The sequence below is a fragment of the Amphiprion ocellaris genome, chromosome 18 (genome assembly GCF_022539595.1).
Source record: "Amphiprion ocellaris isolate individual 3 ecotype Okinawa chromosome 18, ASM2253959v1, whole genome shotgun sequence".
Lineage (NCBI taxonomy): Eukaryota > Metazoa > Chordata > Actinopteri > Pomacentridae > Amphiprion > Amphiprion ocellaris.
The window spans coordinates 32,661,637-32,681,776 of record NC_072783.1 but is presented as its reverse complement, the minus strand read 5'-3'; the positions used below and the strand labels follow the sequence as shown (position 1 = coordinate 32,681,776).

At 37.8% G+C, this 20,140-nt stretch overlaps 1 protein-coding gene across 1 annotated transcript; it reads right to left on the bottom strand.

The window, feature by feature from the left end:
* Positions 1 to 341: 341 nt before the first annotated feature.
* On the bottom strand, positions 342 to 3,094 carry six3b (SIX homeobox 3b). Its single transcript, XM_023284418.3, has 2 exons — positions 1,930 to 3,094; positions 342 to 1,257 (listed from the first exon to the last, which is right to left on the bottom strand). The coding sequence occupies exons 1-2, from the start codon at positions 2,622 to 2,624 to the stop codon at positions 1,119 to 1,121; spliced, it is 834 nt and encodes a 277-aa protein (XP_023140186.1). The 5' UTR covers positions 2,625 to 3,094; the 3' UTR covers positions 342 to 1,118.
* Between the last annotated feature and the right edge of the window lie 17,046 nt (positions 3,095 to 20,140).

The window sequence follows — 20,140 nt, the reverse complement described above, 5'->3', positions numbered from 1 at the left end:
ACTGCAGGTCTGTTTTACAGCAAGTTTTAACCATTACAGATACTTTAGGGGGGAAAATGCATACTGGTATTTACTGGATCATCAGAAAACTTTGTTTAACTGGAAAAAATACTTCACAGCTCTATGCTCCTATGGGAATGACTTAACCTTTAGTCAGATCAAATCATCCTTATTTAGATAGCACATTCAAAACAACAGCTGGCGCACCAAAGTGCTTTCCAGTAATAGATTCTAAATATTAAAGATGATAGAAAGAATTCTGAGCGGCCCTATAAAACATGCACACACTATCCTTACAGGATCACCACAGTGTCAGTGAAGGAGACTTGTTAAAACAACAGTCATATATTAAATAATTTTATTTCTATAAAATACCAAAACATTTATTCAGCATCAAGTTGAACGTAAAGTATGACACAGCATGACACAGACTGCACATTGAACTCTGAGAAATTAAATAGAGATGAAGGTTAAAAAAGGGGGGGGGGGGGTTATGAGCATACAAACAGGTAGACAGGCAGGTGTGATTCATGGTGGTGACTGATTGTCTACAGCAGTCGACGTCCAGGGGTCCTCCAGAAGCCTCTAAAGGAACAACTAGTCTCATCAAAAATAAAGCAATGACACATAATTAGAGGAAGTAAGAGGGATTTGCTCACTGGCAGGTTTCAGTCTGTAAAGGTCCTCCTCTGGGGGGGTCCCTGGGTTAATGTCCAACAGGGGTCCATGGCCTGATGTCTGTTTAATTGGGCTGAAGGTGGAAGCTGGGTCAACAGATGTGCACATCACCATCCAGTGATGCGGTTAAAAATCAAAAAGGTGGTTCAAATTCATCCTATCATTCATCCGAAACTCATTCCTGGAGACCATCAGAAGCAGCAAAGATAAAAATCTACGAAATTTTCAGGAAACAAATTGAAGAAAAGATCAAATCTTAGTGTAACCTGCATTTATATATTCTCTTTGATGGGCTGGCTTTCTATTGAGGATAAATGTGTTTAATTCCCTGATCTCTGATTGCAAACCAAACCCTGACTTTGTCCACAAATATCCTCACTCTGTTAACCAAAGACGGACCAACACAGGCCCCTAAGAGTCCATTTCATTGATTGAAAGTCTCAGACATCCAAGTCAGAGTCACTGTCTGTTACTGAGAGAAGAGTTTCTCCATCTGCTCGCTCTGCGCTCCCATCAGGACTGCAGTCTCCTCCACTTAGTGCACGAGCACCGTCTGGACACATCCGGTGGTGCTGCAACCTGAAAATAAAAAGAAAAAGATGCTAAAAGTGAGGAAATATGCAAAACAAGTCTGACTCTGACTCCCCAAAATGAAAATCCTAAAATTAATTTTAATAAAACATAAGTTAGAATTGAAAAAGAAACAAACCCCATAACTAAAACTAACTTGAAGTTTAGCCTAAATAAACTGCTGATGCTGTCAAAGCATATAACAAATAATCTCTGTGGTAACAAACTGAAGGCTCTCTTTGCATGTCGAGCAATTTGCACCCATTAATGCACGTTTTGCCTTCACCAGCAGGATAACTGACCCGCACACTGACCCTGAAGGAAACTATTGTCCGAGAATGGGGAAGAAAAATCCACCAGATCACACGCACAGAAGGAAAACAAAAATCTACAAGCTGAATGGCTGCGCGCTTTTACGCATGAATGTCCCTTTTACGCACAGCCATAGCTGTCTGTGGAGAAGTGCCTGACAGATAAGTGCCCTACGTGAGTAACCGATTAACACTGATAACCTGCTGGACATGAAAAGTAATTTGATACTGACCTTAAAAAAAACAAAGAAATTTTTTTTTTTTTTTTTTTTTTAAAAAAGAAATTCTGCTCTCAAGTGTAATTCGTGCGACTGCATGTTTCCAACTGTTACACTCAATAGACAGCTTAGTTCAGTTCAAACTCACTGACCTGTTTTTGGCTGCGGCAGCTCGGTCTCTCTGTCTCCGGTTTTTGAACCAGTTCCCAACCTGAGTCGGTGTCAGTCCGGTGGCGTGTGCCAGCTCCCGCTTCTTCCCCGGGTTGGGGTACGGGTCCTGCAGGTACCACTCTCTCAGTAGCCCGCGTGTGCGCTCTTTGAAGCAGTGCGTCTTCTGCTCTCCGTCCCAGATGGTTCTCGGTAACGGAAACTTCTTCCTGACGCGGTACTTGTCCACGGGTCCGAGCGGCCGCCCCCGGAGCTTTTCTGCCTCCCGGTAATGAGCTTCGAGCCACATCGCCTGCAGTTTGCCGTGCGATGCGCGCGTAAATCGGTGCGTCTCCAAGATGTGGTAAAGCTCACGGAAACTTCCCGTGTGGTAGGCCACCACGGCCCGAGCCCGCTGCACGGACTCGTGCTCGGAAATGGAGTCACGACCGTCTGCGGTCACCGGGAGCGACCAGAGGAAGCGGGCCAGCCGCTCGATGTCTCCGGTCTCCTCCAGGGTCTCGCACACGCTGGCAATCTGCGCCGCAGAGAAACACAATCCCGGGAGAGCCAGAGGAGGACAGGCGGCGGGAGGGTCATCCGGGGACCGGGACCGAGGCAGGACAGGGGCCCCATCCGCAAAGTGAGGCAGGAGGAGACGGGAGGCTGTGAAGAAATCGAGCGGAGATCTGAAAACCATTTGGATCCCAGAGTGAACCCAAAGAAGACACGAAGTGCGTTTCGGGAACAATCTGACCGAAATCAGCTCCAGTCTGACTCTTTAGCTCACCTGGGACTCAGGGAGGACCCTCAGTCTGACTCCTCATTGGACACCCTGCAGCTGATGCGGGGTTGTCATGGCAGCGCTGTCAATCAAACAGAGGATTTATGTCCTCTTTTATGCTCAAGCTGGACACATGCAGTCTCCTCTGAACTGCCTTTGTACTGCGAACTATTTGTACTTTTTTCATCCCTATAGACTCATAAGTGGAATGGATGAAGACATATCAGCTAACAAACTGAAATCTCTGCAAAATTACCCAAAAACAGCATTACTTTGTATATGATTAGGTACGCTGTAAAAAAATTTTTTTAAAAAATGAACATGTTAAAACAGCTTTTAACAGATTTTTTGAAACAAATTACTATTATTTTGCAGACTTTTCCCTGTTTTGTAAATTACAGATAACTAGTAAAAACACATTAAAAATATTATTTTACATGCTAACTATACAACAGACGTAATCTGTAAATCATGTCCACATCAGGAATTTCTACTTTTACAAATGGTATTTTTTCTTTTACATTTGCCTATAAATTTATCTTTATACTGTATACAAATGTGATTATTTTACAAAAAATTGACATTATTTGGAGAAAAAAAGTTCATTAGGGACTGACAATAGTAAATAATTTTTAACTGCTAAATTGGTAAATTACAAACAATATCTAGTAAAATCACAGAAAAAAGTATTAATTTACATATTGACCATCTAAAACAGGCCAAAATCATAAATACTTTATAGAATTTGTTCTTTAATGTTCTGTGAACATAGAAGTACTCAGTTTTACTGTATTTAAATCAGCTAAAAAAATATATATTTACAGATATTTGCTCTTACTTTACAGTTTTTGTACATCGCAGTTTTCCATCACTTTTTAACATATTTTTTCACAATTTTTAATGTATTTCTATTTTTTTTACAGTGCAGTTGTGAGTTAAGTAGTCTGTGTAATCCAGAAGCATCCAGATGGATACACACTATGGAAATGTTTTTCTATTACATTGTGGGGATTTCAGTTTGTTCAAGTTGCTAAGACGTCTAAGACAATTTCTGGCTTCAGGTCAAATACAGGCTTTGTACCGTCTATATTTGGCAGGTTTTTAAATTGAAGATGAACAGAAGAGGAATGTGACCATGTGTGAAGATCAGCTCTGATGGCTCATAGCCTACAAAAGAAAAACTATTGCACTAAACTAATAAGCCCATAACCAACAAGAAGACCTCTTGTTGACAAGTTGTAAAAAGAGGGGGAAACTATCCAAAACGGAAGCGAACTGACAGAACGGTTTGCTATCAGCTGAACCTCGTAGCCTCTCTGGTCCTGCCAGTAAGCTGCTTGCATCATTAATAGCAGTGATTCTGAACGCACCGGTGTGAATGGAAATCTCATCCAGACCTGAAAGCGTATGTTTCTCTAAGTGGTCTCCAGCCACTCTAATCACGTTCTAATCACTTTTCTATTTTTCTAATATCCATAAGTTCAGAGGTAAGCCGTGCTCCATCTCCATTCTGTTATGCTGGATTAGCATCGGGCCCATACAGCCCGCTGACATTAGTGTAATGGAGCAGCATATTCAATCAGCATTAACACATTTTGGTTGCCCTGGACCATATGCTTCGGAGTGTGGCGGGGTTTGCATCACTCTGAGTGTGTGTGTGCTTGTTTTACTCATGTTGTGGAGCCTTAAATATGTTTCAACACTCAGAATTTGGGGACAAAAAGCAAATCCACATAATGTAAATTTTAAGATTTGAACATAAAGACTTAGTTTAAGAGTTGGGAATAATCAAGTTCAGATTAGGGTTAGGGTAAGACTTCAGGAAACGAACAGAATAGAATAGAATAGAATAGAATAGAATAGAATAGAATAGAACAGAATAGAACAGAATAGAACAGAATAGAAATACTTAACTGATAGGAATTCACCACAAAGTGTCGTATGCTAACACTAAAATGCAAATGATAAAAATGCAAGTCAGTGCAATTCTCTGAAGCTCCTCTGTGTGTAAACTGAAATCAAACAATCCAAAATAGCCCTAAACACTATTTTATATCGTCATCACACCCCATCTCGCCCTACGCTGCCACACACAGCCTTCCACATGCCCCTCGTGCAGATATGTTGGGCGTGAAAAAAGGGGGTCACCCAGCTTAAAAGGGTTAATGCCAATTACCCCGACAGACAGATGTCCCTGCACGGCGGTGTGACGAGCCGTGTGCCAGTTTTTCACCCCAGCTGATGCATATGGTTTACGCTTGTCAAGGTAATCCCCAAATCAAATCAAAAACACGAATATAAACACACATGCGCATTTGACTTGACCTTCTTTAAAATTAAACTGTATGAAAGACAATTCAGTAAACGATTCGGTGCGGATTTTGTTGAGCTCGTCAGGACATTCTACAATTAACAGACTTAAACCAAGATACATGGACAATGTGAGGACTATAGACTGTGTGCTGGTTCATGTGTGTTTTGTATTGTCTTAAAATCTATGCTAAAACACAGTGGAAGCTTGTAGTACACATTAAAAGACTAGTAATATGCTCTTCTAACAGTTGGGTTTATTGGCTGTTTAGGGAAAATAAACAGAAATGCATAGATTGTCAGATTTAATTTCTGTCCGAGCGCGTCTTTTATGGTACACCTTCCCCTCCTACACTTCTCACTCACTGCTGCAATGGTGTAAATCACAAAGTAGTGAATATCTTGTGCTGAAACCTGAACTTTTTCCAACAATTTACATGTTTGCTGCACCAAAAACCACATTGCCTTTGATTGAATCTGCAATCCAAAAGCAAAGGACCTAGAAAAGGGGAATTTTCTAAACCGGTAGTATTTAAACCTACTGACCCACCGTTACATTGCTTTTGCTGTTGAGTTTTTCAGCACAATATTGCATAGACAGCAGAGAAATCTGCACAGAAAACAAATAAACTCCAGTGGTGACTCTTACATTTACAGTACAGGCCTACATATTTCTACAAAGTTATAAAAAGGTTACAAAAAAAGTTTTTGCAGATGCATTTTGCCGCCAAGAGAGCTCCTTCAGTGTCAGTTCTCCCTCTGTCTCTCTTCACAAATATTCACCTCGAGACACTTATTCTGCTCTACTCGAGATGCTTGAGTCTGTAGATGTTCCTCAGCATGTTTCTCTGCATGTTGCAACAGCACAACAATGCACAAACGCACACTGAGTGACAGTCACGGCCAGAGCTCCTCCAAGTTTGAAAAGACCTTCCTCAAAAATGGAAAAGAAAAAAAAAAAAAAAATGGAAGGGGGACGGACATGCCAAACATGCCCAGGGAAGGATACTCGAGGTCTGTGTGTGTGTGTGTTGTGGTGACAATTAAGTTGATTCAGCTACATCTCCATTCAGCCGCAGGACAATTATCAGGGAGGAGAAGGGAAAGCAGAGCTGGCTGAAAGATGGTGGATGACACTTGCAGGGTGGCTGGAGAAACATAGCGAGCAGACAAAGTGAATCGCTTCTGCGTCCCCTTATCCGCCGTAAACAAAAGCCCTGCTCCTAATTAACCTCTCCACTGACCTCCACAACTTAACACTGACCTCTTAAGCCCTGAAAATTTAACCCCCTCAGCCGTCTCTTGCAAGAGCCCCCGAACACCCCCTCAAAGCCTCCTCCTCGTTAAGCCACTAATCACTTCCTGAGTCTTTGTTGTGCTTTTGTGCTCTTGCAGGGCTGCAGGAGAGTCTGGAGCACGATGGCAACCAAAAACTAGGGAGGAGGGGGTCGATTGTTGCAGATTGAGGAGGATGAAAATAGGATGTGGAGAGAGTGGGAGGACATACACGAGGTTATACCTGCTAAGCTGCTGCTAAACTCTCAGTGTCTCTTAACCCACTGAGGAATAATTAGTTGTTAGCCAGAATAGTAACAATCACGATAATAATGTGTCTACATTTTGGCAATGATGCTGTTACTTTTTTCTCAGATCCATATGACAAATATACATGGCTGCAGCATTTAGGCTAAATGTAGCATGTTTAGCTTAGAATTAAGCCATCAAACAGGGGCAAACTGAAATACTGAACATGTTAGCGAATATTTTAACATCAGCGGGTATCCTTTAACTTTTCATTTAATGTAACAGTTGCTTGTTCTGATGTGTAGCCGTAGCACAAAGCTAGCTAGCTAGCCAGGGCTAACTATGCAGCTAATGTCAGTTATCAGCGTCGCTAGCTGCTAACTGTTAGCCAGAAGACCGCACTCTGACTTAAAGCGGTATGTCGTGTTATCGACATGGGAATTACAGGAATTGTGGGAATTATCATGTGATAACTAATTTAATTTTTCACAAGACATATTCATCCCTGTTTGCATCACTATACGCCTCCCTTTAGGGTTGCCACCTTTCAGAAATTAAAATAAAGGACGCCCACCACTGCTCCTCGGGGCCATAGTTCGGTAAAGTTGGAAAGATATTCACAGATTCAGACTTCTGGCATCAATAACTCATTAGATACACCTTGTCAAAACATAAACGATGCCTCTTTCCCATTGTTGTAAGGCAGACAATGTGCTACAAGCCCAGTTTGATCAACAGTAGCTGTCTTTCGAGTTGCAGGAATAAGATTGGTGTCAACAGGAGCCAGTTGAAGGCTGCAGTGATTCTGGTGACACTACAGTATAATAGTGAAGTTATTGAATATTTGTGTCTCTCTTTGCTGTTGCAGCAGTTTTGCAATTTGCAGACGGTCCCTGTTCACAGCCGGCTGCACATAGACACCAATGTTAGTTAATTGTCAAATAAAGGATGATTATTTGACAATCGTCCTTTATTTAAGGGACAGGTGGCAACCCTACTTCCCTTTGGTTAAACCTTTAGGAGTAGGACTAAGCTAACTGCTGTCTGGCTGTAGCTTGATAGTTTACAGATGGAACTCATGTAACGCTCTGCAAGAAGGCAAATAGGTGTATTTCCAAAAAGCTGTTAACTACATTAAGTGGTTAGCAAAAAAAGTCAAGGTTTCCATTGGTTTAATATAAAAATTTGGAGCTTTTCTATATTTATTATCACTGTAAATTCAGCATTTCTTTTGGATAATGTCATCTTGGACACTGGAAACATTTTACAGACTACTGGATTTATCAATTAAAGGAGAATTTGAGAGACAGATGATGTTGATATTTAGCCAGTTAGCATATTTACATGGTCTTAGATGGGATCAAGCTACTGTTGACCCCTTTCAGAAATGCCCCCAGTTCTGTTAATATGACGGCATCTCAGCATGTTGGCGTCACGACTGAGTGATCATCCTGGTCATTCTTCCATAAAAGTCGCACCGTGAATCTTATGGGGTCAAACCATGGAACATTTCCATACAACATTTCAACAAAGCACACGTATGAACTGAGCCGTCACGTTAACAGACAGGCACACACAAGCAACGGTACTTTAAACTGTGTGTAATGATTTAGGGAAGACTTTTTCCATATTTCACTGCCAATATTCATCCAAAAAACATCTCTACCATTTTCAAGCACTTGGCTCTGCAGTTTTAAATCTATTAGGCTACAAAATGAAATGTTCATAAAAATGAAACTTTACTGTGATAAAAACAGACATTAAGTGCTTAAAGATTGATACTCACAACTAATTAATGTAATCTGATTATGATTATGATTATTTTTTTGCTCACGAGATGGTAACAGGAGCTGAAGTTTGTTGCTTCCAGCTATTTAGGAGTATTTCCTCAGAGTTTATTGAATACCTGCAGCATCAAACAGCAATAGGATCCACGACCATCTACAAGGAGAGAGAGTTACGTACATTTACAAAGGGAGCAACAGCAGTAGCTTCAACAATTACTAGTAAATGCATATTTTAAAGGATCAATTAGGATCTAACAGTAAGTCACACTGTGAACTCTTCTTTACCCCAGAGAGATAAGCTATCACACAGAATCACAGTTCACCAGCTGCAGGTAAATATTTTTGAGGTTGAGTTCGAAGCTTTAACCATTAAGACCCACCATTGTGCAGTCTGCCAGGACATATCCTTACATTTTTACATGCTGTAGTGCGGTTTTTTAATGGGGGGGAGTATTTTTATTTGCTTTACATCAAATTAACCCTTATATCCCAAATTTTAATAATATCTATTGACTTTTGTCTTAACTACGACAATAAATTGCTTAAAAGTGCAATAAACCCTAAAAAATTAAAATCATTTTTGTTTTTGTTTTTTTGTTTTTTTTTAAGATATATTTCAAAATACAGAAATTGCATAGCTGTATCCCTCAAATTTATAAATGTAAAAAAGTTGCACAATATCCTTTGGAAGCACAGGAAATTTATTTGGAGTCTGTATGTAAGTTGCTTTTTGAGATATGGTCAATTTTGCAAAATTTGAGATTGTGAAAGATTTTCATGTGCGCTTTATTGTACATTTTTACAAACCCGTCACTGCAACGAAAAAACCCTCTGAGGCCTGGTGAATGTGTGAAATGTTAGTCTAACCCCCCAGACTTTAAATGCAAAAAGAATGATTGATCTGTCTTATCTGGTTTCAAATCTACTGCCAATCAAAAATCAATATGCAAATCAGAGCGCCGGCGCTACGCTGGGCTCTACAGAATTAAGCATTTATTATTATTATTATTATTATTATTATTATTATTATTATTATTATTATTATTATTATTATTATTATTATTATTAATAATAATAATAATAATAATAATAATAATAATAATAATAATAATAATAACAATAATAAGAATAAACTTTATTTCTACAGCACTTTTCAAAACACGTTAAAAAGTGCTTCACATCAGCAGCAAATTAATCATCAAGTTTAAAAACCAATGTAGGAAAGGAAGGTAAAAAGATAAAATTAATAAAAGACCTAGAAAATACCTCTCCAGAATAAAAATGGTAAAAAGATTTAATGTAACAAAAAAAGACAGTTTAAGAAAATCAGGAAGGACTCTCTAGTAAAAGTATGTTTGAAGAAGAGATTTAAGAAGACAACAGCTCATAAGTAAACTGGGCTGTTAATTATTTGGACACCTTGCTCAGCTGCTATTACTTTAGATGATCCTGTTATTTGGTTGTTGTGCTTTGTACAACCCTTGTTTAAAGCAAAAGTGTTTTTGTCTAATCTTGCATGAACGGCAAAGACTACATAACGGAAAGTGACTCATGTCTGAATGACAGAATACCAGCTATGTTCCATATCCCTTGTCTGAAAAGGGCTTTTGTTTCGGTACAAACACCTGATTTTTTTTTCCAACGCAAACATAATTTGACAAAAAGAGTATTGGCATAGAATCACCTACTCCACCTTTAATTGAAAAACTGTAACAGATTGTTAGACTTTCTCATCATCATGCAAAAGTCAGTGCAAATGAATGAAAGGCTCCTGCACATGCAGACAGATGGATGTAGATTGGATTGTGTTACGTTGTTTGTGTGTGTGGTCACTATTTTAACCGCTTCTTGACCTTTGCTACAGAAAGATGAGGAGAACAGGTACTCAGGTAACTGCACCTGAGCATCTAATCCCACCGGCTGATCGGTTTGTAACCTCATACCAGGTTAATCCCCTGGTTTTGTCTGCAAATCATTAGTCTGTTAGTTGTTTGTCTTAAGTGCTCAGCCTAAATGTGCGACTTCTAAGAAAACTGGAGAAGTTTGTGCTTTAACCAGGTTTGTGACAAATACAAATCCACACCCGCACATGACAGCTGGGATGTTAAAGCACAAACACCTTTCTGATAAATTAATAAACAAAATAATCTGATAATTTGACAAATAATTCCTTCGCTAAAGCTATAGATTAGGACAGCTGGGCCAGATGTAAAGGCGGTAATTACATCATTATCCTGTGTTTTGTTAGTGTCATCTCACCACTCAGGGCGCTTTTTAATTAATAGCCTGAGTGAGATAAACACAACATCGGCCTGACAAACAAACACCAGCGGCCAAAAATACAAACAGCTGGAGCCTGAACAAACAGCTGCCTCATACAGATGTAATGACACACAGATAATACATTAACACCCGGCAGATACATATATTCATGCAAGGTCAGAGGTCAGAGAAAATGAACCAGTGTGTGCTGGCTAAAGGAAAAGAAGAGGAGTCAGAGATGTTATGAAAACTTTAACCCTGTAAAACCCACTGCTGCAGAAATACATTTATGTTTGATGTATGTAAATACATCAATATATATATACATATATATACATATATATACATATATATACATATATATATATATATATATATATATACATATATATATATATATATATATATATATATATATATATATATATATATATATATATATATATATATATATATATATATATACACACACAGACACACACAGACACACACACACACACACACACACACAGAGTTTGTTTTTTTATTGATTTATTTTTACTCATTTTCTTTTCTATATTTGTATATTTGGGTCTAACAGGGTTACAAAGTGCATTCTGGGTAAATTTTCAAGGGTCATATCACCATATAGAATAAGTAGTTGGTCAAAACACCAATCCCACAAAAGTTAGAGCACATGAAAGGTCCCTATTTTTTCCCTACATTTTGATGCCAGGCTCATCTTCTGAACATGATTTCTTCTGTGTCAAAATAATATTCTAGTATAAGCATATTTTGAACACTTGAAAATGGGAGATTCTCTTTACTCTGGGAACTGAAACCATGATAACTCCTGCATGATCATTCCCGAGACCTGTAAAACAAGACAAGTGTCAGAAATGAAGATTACACATCATAACTGTTGTTCTCACTCTGATGATAGAAACAGATTGACAGCAGAAACTGACAGAACAAGAGCAAAACACCATCGGAGTAGAATTTGAAACATTCTCAAACAAGCACTGAATGCTCCAAACTTGTGTGACCAATCTAACATACTATTAGATAAAACATGTAAACACCAATGTTGTATCTCCATTTCAGCCACAAGCTACAATTTACAAGTGTTTAATATCCCAATCTATTATTATATTTTCATATTCTTTCCATTATTTGGACACAGAAGGAATCAGGACTAGAAGATGAGCTCGGTATCAAACTGTAGGTGAACGTTTCCCCAAGAGTGCCAATGCAAAAACACAGCATAATAATATGTAGTATTACAATATGTAATACAGTGGTTCATCCTTCGTCTTTCTTGTGAAGCTTAAATACAAAACCATGTCAGGTTATGATCCCTCACTACAGCTTACTGTTCCACTTGTGAACATGTGTGCAATTCAATCAAAAAGTGAATTTCCTTCCTCAGATTATGATCCTGAGTGCTCAACTGCGGCTGAACTAAATAGACGCTCATATTTCCACTAGTGACATAAGGAAATTGTTTGTCGGATGGTGGGAATACATTTCAGAAGAGTCAGAAGAAGAGTAGGGCTGATGAGGCAGATGGAAAGTAGGACAAAGACGTAAGAACAAAAAGCCAAGAGAGGACGAAATGAAGTGGATGGAGTCGGGGTCAGAATGAGTGAAAAGAGGAGGAAGGATAAGAGGGGAGGGTTTGCTTGGACGAAGGGAGGGAATGTGAGAGGAGGGGGAGGCCGGTCCTGGTCCTGGTCCTGGTCCTGTCTGGTGTGGATGGGGGTAATCTGGTCTAATCTGCTGGATGTTAACCTATCTGAGCAGCAAGAGCCAGATTATCCCTCTAACAATGGCCACACGCTCATCTGCTAAATTACTCCACTCAAAATCATATGCTGAGACACACAAACATGCAGAGAGGGACACACACGCACGCACACACACATTTTAGAGGCTGTTATATTTTACAGTGTAAAATACTCATTTGGTTTTGTTTAAAACTATATGCCTTCATAGGTCACCTAAACTTACAGCCACAAGCAGAAAAGTCCGAAGATTCAAAATAAAGAAGAAGGAGAAGAGATGTAGAGCAGGAGGCAGAGAAACACCACTGGGTCACTAAAAAAATAAAAATCAATCAGTGCCTCCTACCTGACCCCCTCGAAATCACGTGATATTTTTGTGCGATAAGTATATTTATTAAATTTATGCAACACTTTACCTGCACACTATGAATATTTTCAGTTACAGGCCCTTAAAGTATAGTAAAGTTCACATTTTTTCTTTCACTGTATATTTTCCTGCATTTTTGAGCCCTCATGAAACTTTCCTGGATGAAGATCATGTTGTGCTAAAAACTGCTGTCAAATCAATTTTACATCCATTTTAGGTTCAAGAGTCAAGACCTGAATTTATCACAAACACAATTATACATAGTATAATGCGCAGTGAAATGCATTGTATACCTGTTCCAGACCAAAACAATAAGAATAATAAGAATAAAAACACAAAAGAAATATATATACATATACAAGGGGAAGAGTAAACAGTATACTGGGTGTCAGAAATTTAAAAGAATTATCATTGTTTTATTTGCTAGAGTTAATAGAATCTCAAGTTTTACATTTTGTAAGTTTCACAATGTACTTACATGACAAAACTATTACCACAGAAGAAATCGTGGCTCGAAGATGAGCCTGGTATAAAAATGTCAATAAAAATAAGACCTTTTATATGTTGTTTTGACCAACCACGTGTCTCACATGGAGATATGACCTGTGAAAGGTAAAGTGTTCTCTGGTGGATTATCAGAAAACATCAATGCATGTTTCTATTATTCTGTGTCATAAATATGAAACTGCTGCAGTTTTGCGATTAAATTCTGATCTACCCAATGATACTGATGCTTAAAGTTTGTTATTTAAAAAAACATTCTGAACAAAAAAACGATTTTGACTGTAGATTGACCTCAGGAGATAGTGTAAAGTTGATTTGGTTGCAGATGTGTTTATCAGCCTGATAATTTCATGTGTCTATCTCCAGTACTTATGATGAGGGGTCATGCTGGGAAAGGCCTAAAAATTCAGCCCATGCCTACTTCAAGGGCCTGTAACTTGGAAAATACTTGTAAGGTGAAACTTTGCATGGCTTCATTAAATATAATTAAGTTTTCACACGTAAAAAAATCAGCTGAGTCAGGTAGGATTTTTTTTCAGATTGGGTGATTGTATTTGGGACGATAACAACCACTGGCAAAGAACACTTTCACTAGAGAGGTTGAAATAAACGCAACACTTATCCAGCTGCAAAGATATATATAAATATTCTAAGAAAAGACAGGTTACAAGTATATGCAACTTTCTAAAAGCTGAGCTTCTGAAGCTGCTGCAGCTTTGCAACAGTTACAGGTTAAAGGCTGTGATGTGAGAAACTGATGTTTGCTAAAAGGTTGTATCGATTCTCAAAAGAGGAAAATGAGAGAAATAAAAAAGAAGCAGAATGGAAGAATAGAGTCTATGGCTAAGATCAGAATGCCATTATTTTCCAGAAGACATGCGCACCATCTTAGTTCAGTGCCAGCAAGCTGACATTTGCTAATTAGCACTAAATACAAAGCACAGATTAATGAGAGTGTAATCAGTTTGCAGATATTTGGTCAGAGGCCAAAATAAACATTTGATTAAGAGTTAGGCAATTTGGGCACAACATCTGTCGGTTCGTAACAATCCGTCCACAAAAAAACACAAATGTCAACCTCTTGGTGGCGCTAGAGGAGTCAAGAAGGAATTATTGTCTATGGACAGTGATGTTTGCATAAAATGTGATCCAGAGAGCTCAAAGTGATGTAATGTAACTAAATACATTTACTCAATACTGAAATTAAAGGTGAAGTCTGACATTTTGGAGAAAGATTGTTGACATTTCACTATAGCAACTATATTAAGCCTTAGATGCACCAGTTGTTGGACTCTACACTCTTCAGTAGTGGGTCAAAAATGACCCGTATAAGAATCAATGTGTTTTTCTGCCATTTTTGAGATTTGGGATAAGAATAATAATTTTTATTATTTGTTTGTATTATATTTTCGTCCACACAAGACTGGTTCATGTTTGAAATATGTTGATTTTTCACAAAATGACGGATTTTGAACATTTTGATAATTGAAAAAGAAGAATATTACACAGAAGAGCAATAAAAGAATGTCAACTTCCATTTTGTTGACATTTTGACACTCTTTTTCCAAAAGAGTGGAAAGCTGCTCTAAGTTTGTGCCTCACCTCTTGTATGGTTTTACCAGTGATCGAGTGCTTGGGGTAGTAACACAAACATTAAAATTTCTTTAAAAGTGTAAAAGGTAACTTAAAATTTTGACTGGAATGATAACAAAAACATGTTTTTGAGGAATAGCTGGAAAATGAAAAGATAAAAACTTTTCATGACTAATATATTGCAAGAAAACGACCTCACTAATGCATCTAAGGGTGAACATAACTGGCACGCACCTGATTCACCATCCTTCTTGCTTCTAACTGCATTTTATTTTTTATGGTTGATGTGGTGTTTGCGGTGGCAGAGGTAAAAATAGTGCCTGGTGTCCACTCAGCATCAAGCCTCACACAAGTGTTTTCACGGTGCTTAGAAGCATCTTACCCAGAGAAGATACTTTTTTTGCCCGTGAAAGAGGTTCTACAGGAGTAAATCTTGCTCCAAAAAAAAAATTCAGACCACTTTATAAACACACTGCAAGTTCCTGCAGTGGAAAACAGCTTTTTGTTGTGTGGATTGGTCCAAGGAACTTTGCTTGTTTTCCATTTACAGAGTTGTGTAGGAACACTGTATTTTAGCTTTAGTGTCCACACAGAATGGACAGCTAGCGTACCACGAGGAGATAGCCACAAAACTGGACAAAACTGACTCCATCTTCAAGTAAAATCTGAGCTCTTTCTAATTTATGCTGTTTTATTTTCACTAATTTGATGGATTACTTTCCATTAAAGACCCTTCATACTCAGTTATTGTAACCAATTACTAAGTTTAGAGTTTTATTTAGTTGTGATTTAGCTTCTTGTTGATATACCATCTATAGAGACCTCGGGTGCAGCATAATTTAACACTCTGAAAGGGTTAATTCTGCATAATTACCATTATTTTTTATACTTTTGGACAATTCCGCTGGTAACACTTTTACTTAAGTGTACATTTTTAATGATAATCTTAAATATTTTTATATTATGATGAAATTAGATTAGCAGAAATATTCACTAGGTAAGTGAAAGTTCTGTCCTGCTGGTGGCACTACAGGAAAGCCGTATAAACCACTACAATCCAGAGCATCATCCTCTGGGGTCCATGAATGTTTGAGGCAAATTTCATGTCAGTACACCTTATGGCTGTTGAGATATTCTAATCCGTTCAGTGGAAAAGGCCGCTGATCTGCGTCTTTTAGACTCCTCTTGTTTTTTTTTTTTGTCATGTAGTTCTGTAAAAACAAATTAAAGTGAAAGAGATTAAAGATGAAGCAAACACGGTGGCATGAACACAGTTTTAACAGGTCAGTGTCTGGCTGTTGTTTTCTAATATCAGGCTTAAAGTGGATTCACTGGGTGAATCAGTGAGAGGGTGCGCTCTGTACCCCACCATCATCAAATTAAATTTACCCCACTTTACCCCCCCCTCCCAGGACTACACGCATCACACACACCACACACAACACACACACCACGAACGTAATATATTGGGATCGCTCATTCATGCTCACACATGCTCTGCAATCCCATAATCCCACTCCAGATTGAGAACACCTTTAAGATACAATGTGATTATGATTAGGGATTATGATCAAATTATGACAGAGTGACAGATTAGACAGGGGTTGTGTGTGTGTGTGTGTGTGTGTGTGTGTGTGTGTGTGTGTGTGTGTGTGTGTGTGTGTGTGTGTGTGGAGGGGAGGTATGATGCTGTCAAATGTGACATTGGAGCAGAACATTTTGATAAAAGGCAAATACATCTGTGAAGAGGACGGATGGATTTTTTTGAGTAGATTGTCTCCAATTAGCAAGAAGTGGAGAACTAAGCTACTTTGAATTCTAACACAGTTTGTCTGAGCACCAAACCTCATGAATACCTGATTTATGGATGTTCATAAATTCATCTGTGGATGCATTGTTAGTCGGTGTTTGAACTGATGCAATGCTTTTGTCCAAATCTAAATATTTCAACATGTACTGGATGGATTACAGTGAAACTTTCATGCTCCCCAGTTTTAACCATTTGAATTTGTCCAATATTTTAGTTTATCACTAAACTAATTGTATTTCGTGTTTAGTAGCAATCCCCAAAAGTTAGCATGCTAGCATATCTAACTAATATGATGAATATGATTAAATTATAGTTCCTAAACATTAGCATAATGATGTTAGCATTTCACTAAACCCATGTCAGATTTGCAGAAACAGATCATTACAAGATGTCTGGTGTAGCCCAAGATTATGCCCAATGATTGCAAATACAGCACCTATAAAAAATACTCACCCTCCTTGGAAGTTTTTTCCTCTGACTGATTTTCAACAATGAATCGTGATCATTTTAATTTGGCATTTTAGACAATAATTTACAAAAACAAGACTCTTTCATGTCAAAGTAAAACCAGATTCCTATAAACTAATGACACTGTTTAACAAATAAAAAGTAAAATGAGTGAATGCATGAATATTCATTTCTTTAAAGTGACTCACCTGATTCGACACCGTTGCAGCAAAGAGGTACCAGAAGTCGCACAGTTAATGGAATGGAGACGATCTGAGAGCAGTGAATGCTTCTGAAGTGACTGCAGTATAAAGACATCTGTATCCTAAGGTTTAGTCACTGGTGAATCAGCACTCCTGATTATAACTACACCCTGAAGACAAAAAAAACCAAAAAAAAACACATCAAGCAACTCTGTGAAAATGTTTTTCAAAAGCACACTGCAAAAACTCCAAATCTTACCAAGTCTGTTTGTCTTATTTTTAGTCAAAATGTCTCATCCCACTGGATTTAAGATAAATTCACTTAAGAGACATTTCAGCAGATGGAGGGACTTGTTTTAAGACAATGCATCTTAAATATCTTGTTAAGTCCAACAATCTTGAAATTATCTTGTTTTGAGTTGTATTTTACAAGAAAACTCAAAATAAGTTTACTACATCTCAAATTGGGAGGTTACATCAAAGCAAAAATCTATTTTTGAGTGAAAAACTGTCTGGCTTATTTTAAGACACCTAAGCTTGACAATCATGGTAAAATAGAGCTTAAAATAAGTTTTCCCAGCTAATTTTAAGATGTCAATATTCTAAATATTGTATCTTATTTCAAGAAATCTCACCAAACCATTTTTCACTTGTTCTATTGGCAGATTTTTTCACTTATTTCAAAGTAAAAGTTCCTTGAAATAAGTTTTTTTTCGTGCTTTGAGAGGGGGCATTTTTTCCTGTGCATAACTCAGGGGAAGGATACAAGAATATTTCCAAGTCACTGAATTTCTCTTGGATTACAGTTAAAGCAGTCAATAAAAAATGTGGGATAAATCTGCCTAGAGCAGGTTGTCCTCAAAAACCTAGTGACTATTCAGGACAGGAACCAGTGATGGAGGCCACTAAGACACCTCTGAGTCCTCTGAAGGAGCTGAGATGTGAAAGACTCTGAAGTTAACTTAAGGAAGATTCTTTGGTCTGAATGAGACCCAAATATAGCTTTTTGGCCATGAAACTAAATGCTATGTTTGTTGTCACAAACACACCATCCCTACCTTGAAGCATGGTGGTGGCAGCATCATGATGTGGGGAGGGTAAAATGTAACCAAGTATAGAGAAATCCTGGACAACCTGATGATGTCTGCAAGAGAGCTGCGATTTGGGAGTAGATTTGATTTAACCCTCGTGTCATCCTGCGGGTCAAAATAGACCCGTTTTAAAGTTTGAAAATGTGGGGGAAAAAATATTTTCACAGTGGAACTTCTGATGTTCACATTTTCAACATTTTTGGGAAATCTTTGAACATCTTTTGGTGGAAAAAAAGAAATGTTGAAAATGTTTCTTAAGAACATTCACAAAAAAAAAAATCAATCAAGATCCAAAATCCAGCAAATTTTGGATTTTGGTTGATTATTTTTGTGAATGTTCTTAAAGAAAATATCAGACGTTTTACTGATATATATGGAATCACTTTAGATATTTTTAGGATTTTTTTGGAAGATTTTTTTTCATGTTTTGAAAATATTTACAAGAATTTTCTTACCAAATTTGGGGGATTTTTTAAAAAAAATAAAACTTTCAAGGGAAACTTTTAAGGAATTATTGGAGGTTTCTTCCTGAAGGTTTTGCAAACTTTCAGAAATTTGGGGAATTTTTTTGCTGAATTTTTGGATTTTTTTCAGACATGGAAAAAATACTTTTTGGTTCCCGTAAATGAAGACAACAGGAGGGTTAAAGACAGCAAGATGAATGTTCTGGAGAATCAGAACCTCAATCCAGTTGAGAAGTTGCGACTGGACTTAAAAAGGGCTGTTCCTTCAGGATCTCTGTGCATCTGGACAAAGCTTGAGCAGTTTTGCAAAGAAGAATGGGGTAAAAATACAGTGTCCACATGTGCAAAGCTAGAGATCTATCCACATAGGCTGAATGCTGTAACTGTGGCCAATGGTGCATCTACTAAATACTGACATGAAGGGGGTGAACACTTGTGAAATTATGTATTTCAAGTTTTTAACTTATAATTAACTGATGTTACGGTGTAGAGATCTCGTTTCCCCTTGACATGAAAGTCTTTTTGTTCTAAAATCTTCTCAGAACTATTATATAGACCATGATTCAATGCTGAAAAGCATTTAAAGGGGAAAACATCCAGGGGAAGTGAATACTTTGATAAGCAGTGGAACTAACCACAGCCGACTGTTTCTTTGGTGGACTTTTATAGGTTGTTTTTGAACTGAACCGAGATGTGGATGCATTTGGAGGTATAGAACCAAACAAATATAACAGAATATTGGTTTTCCATTGCACGTTCGCAGCCACACTTGCGCATTATGTACACTTCCAGTCAAAACTTTGGACACATCTTCTCATTTAATGCTTTTTATTTCTTTGTATTATTTTCTACATTGTAGATTAATACTGAAGATTAACACTATTTTGTTTACAACATAATTCCATATGTCTTCTTTTATAGTTCTGATGCCTTCAGTATTAATCTACAGTGTAGAAAAGAATTACATAAAAACCATTGAATGAGAAGATGTGTCCAAACTTTTGACTGGTAGTGTATGCATGTGCATCACACCATGTTTACAGGAGCCTGACCGTTGTTACTGTTCAGCCTATCATAGATATATTGGTAATGATTTAAATTGGGTCTGATATACATACAAATAAAAATATTTTCCTACAGAACATGATGCAGAAGAAAATGCTTCATGAGGTTTAGATTTTTTTTACAACTCTCGTATCATATACAGCAGATATAGCAGCATATGCATCAGTGCAATGTTTTTACTCTAAAAATCAAAAATTCAGCGTTGATCGATGTCCTAGATACCTGTTGTTGTGTAGCTGCAG

What these genes read in the sequence shown, in the direction of transcription:
- six3b (XM_023284418.3), bottom strand. Translation starts at nt 2,624, where the DNA reads ATGGTTTTCAGATCTCCGCTCGATTTCTTCACAGCCTCCCGTCTCCTC. An exon ending in GCTGCCGCAGCCAAAAACAG is followed by an intron (nt 1,258 to 1,929) that starts GTCAGTGAGTTT and finishes TTTTATTTTCAG; the next exon opens with GTTGCAGCACCACCGGATGT.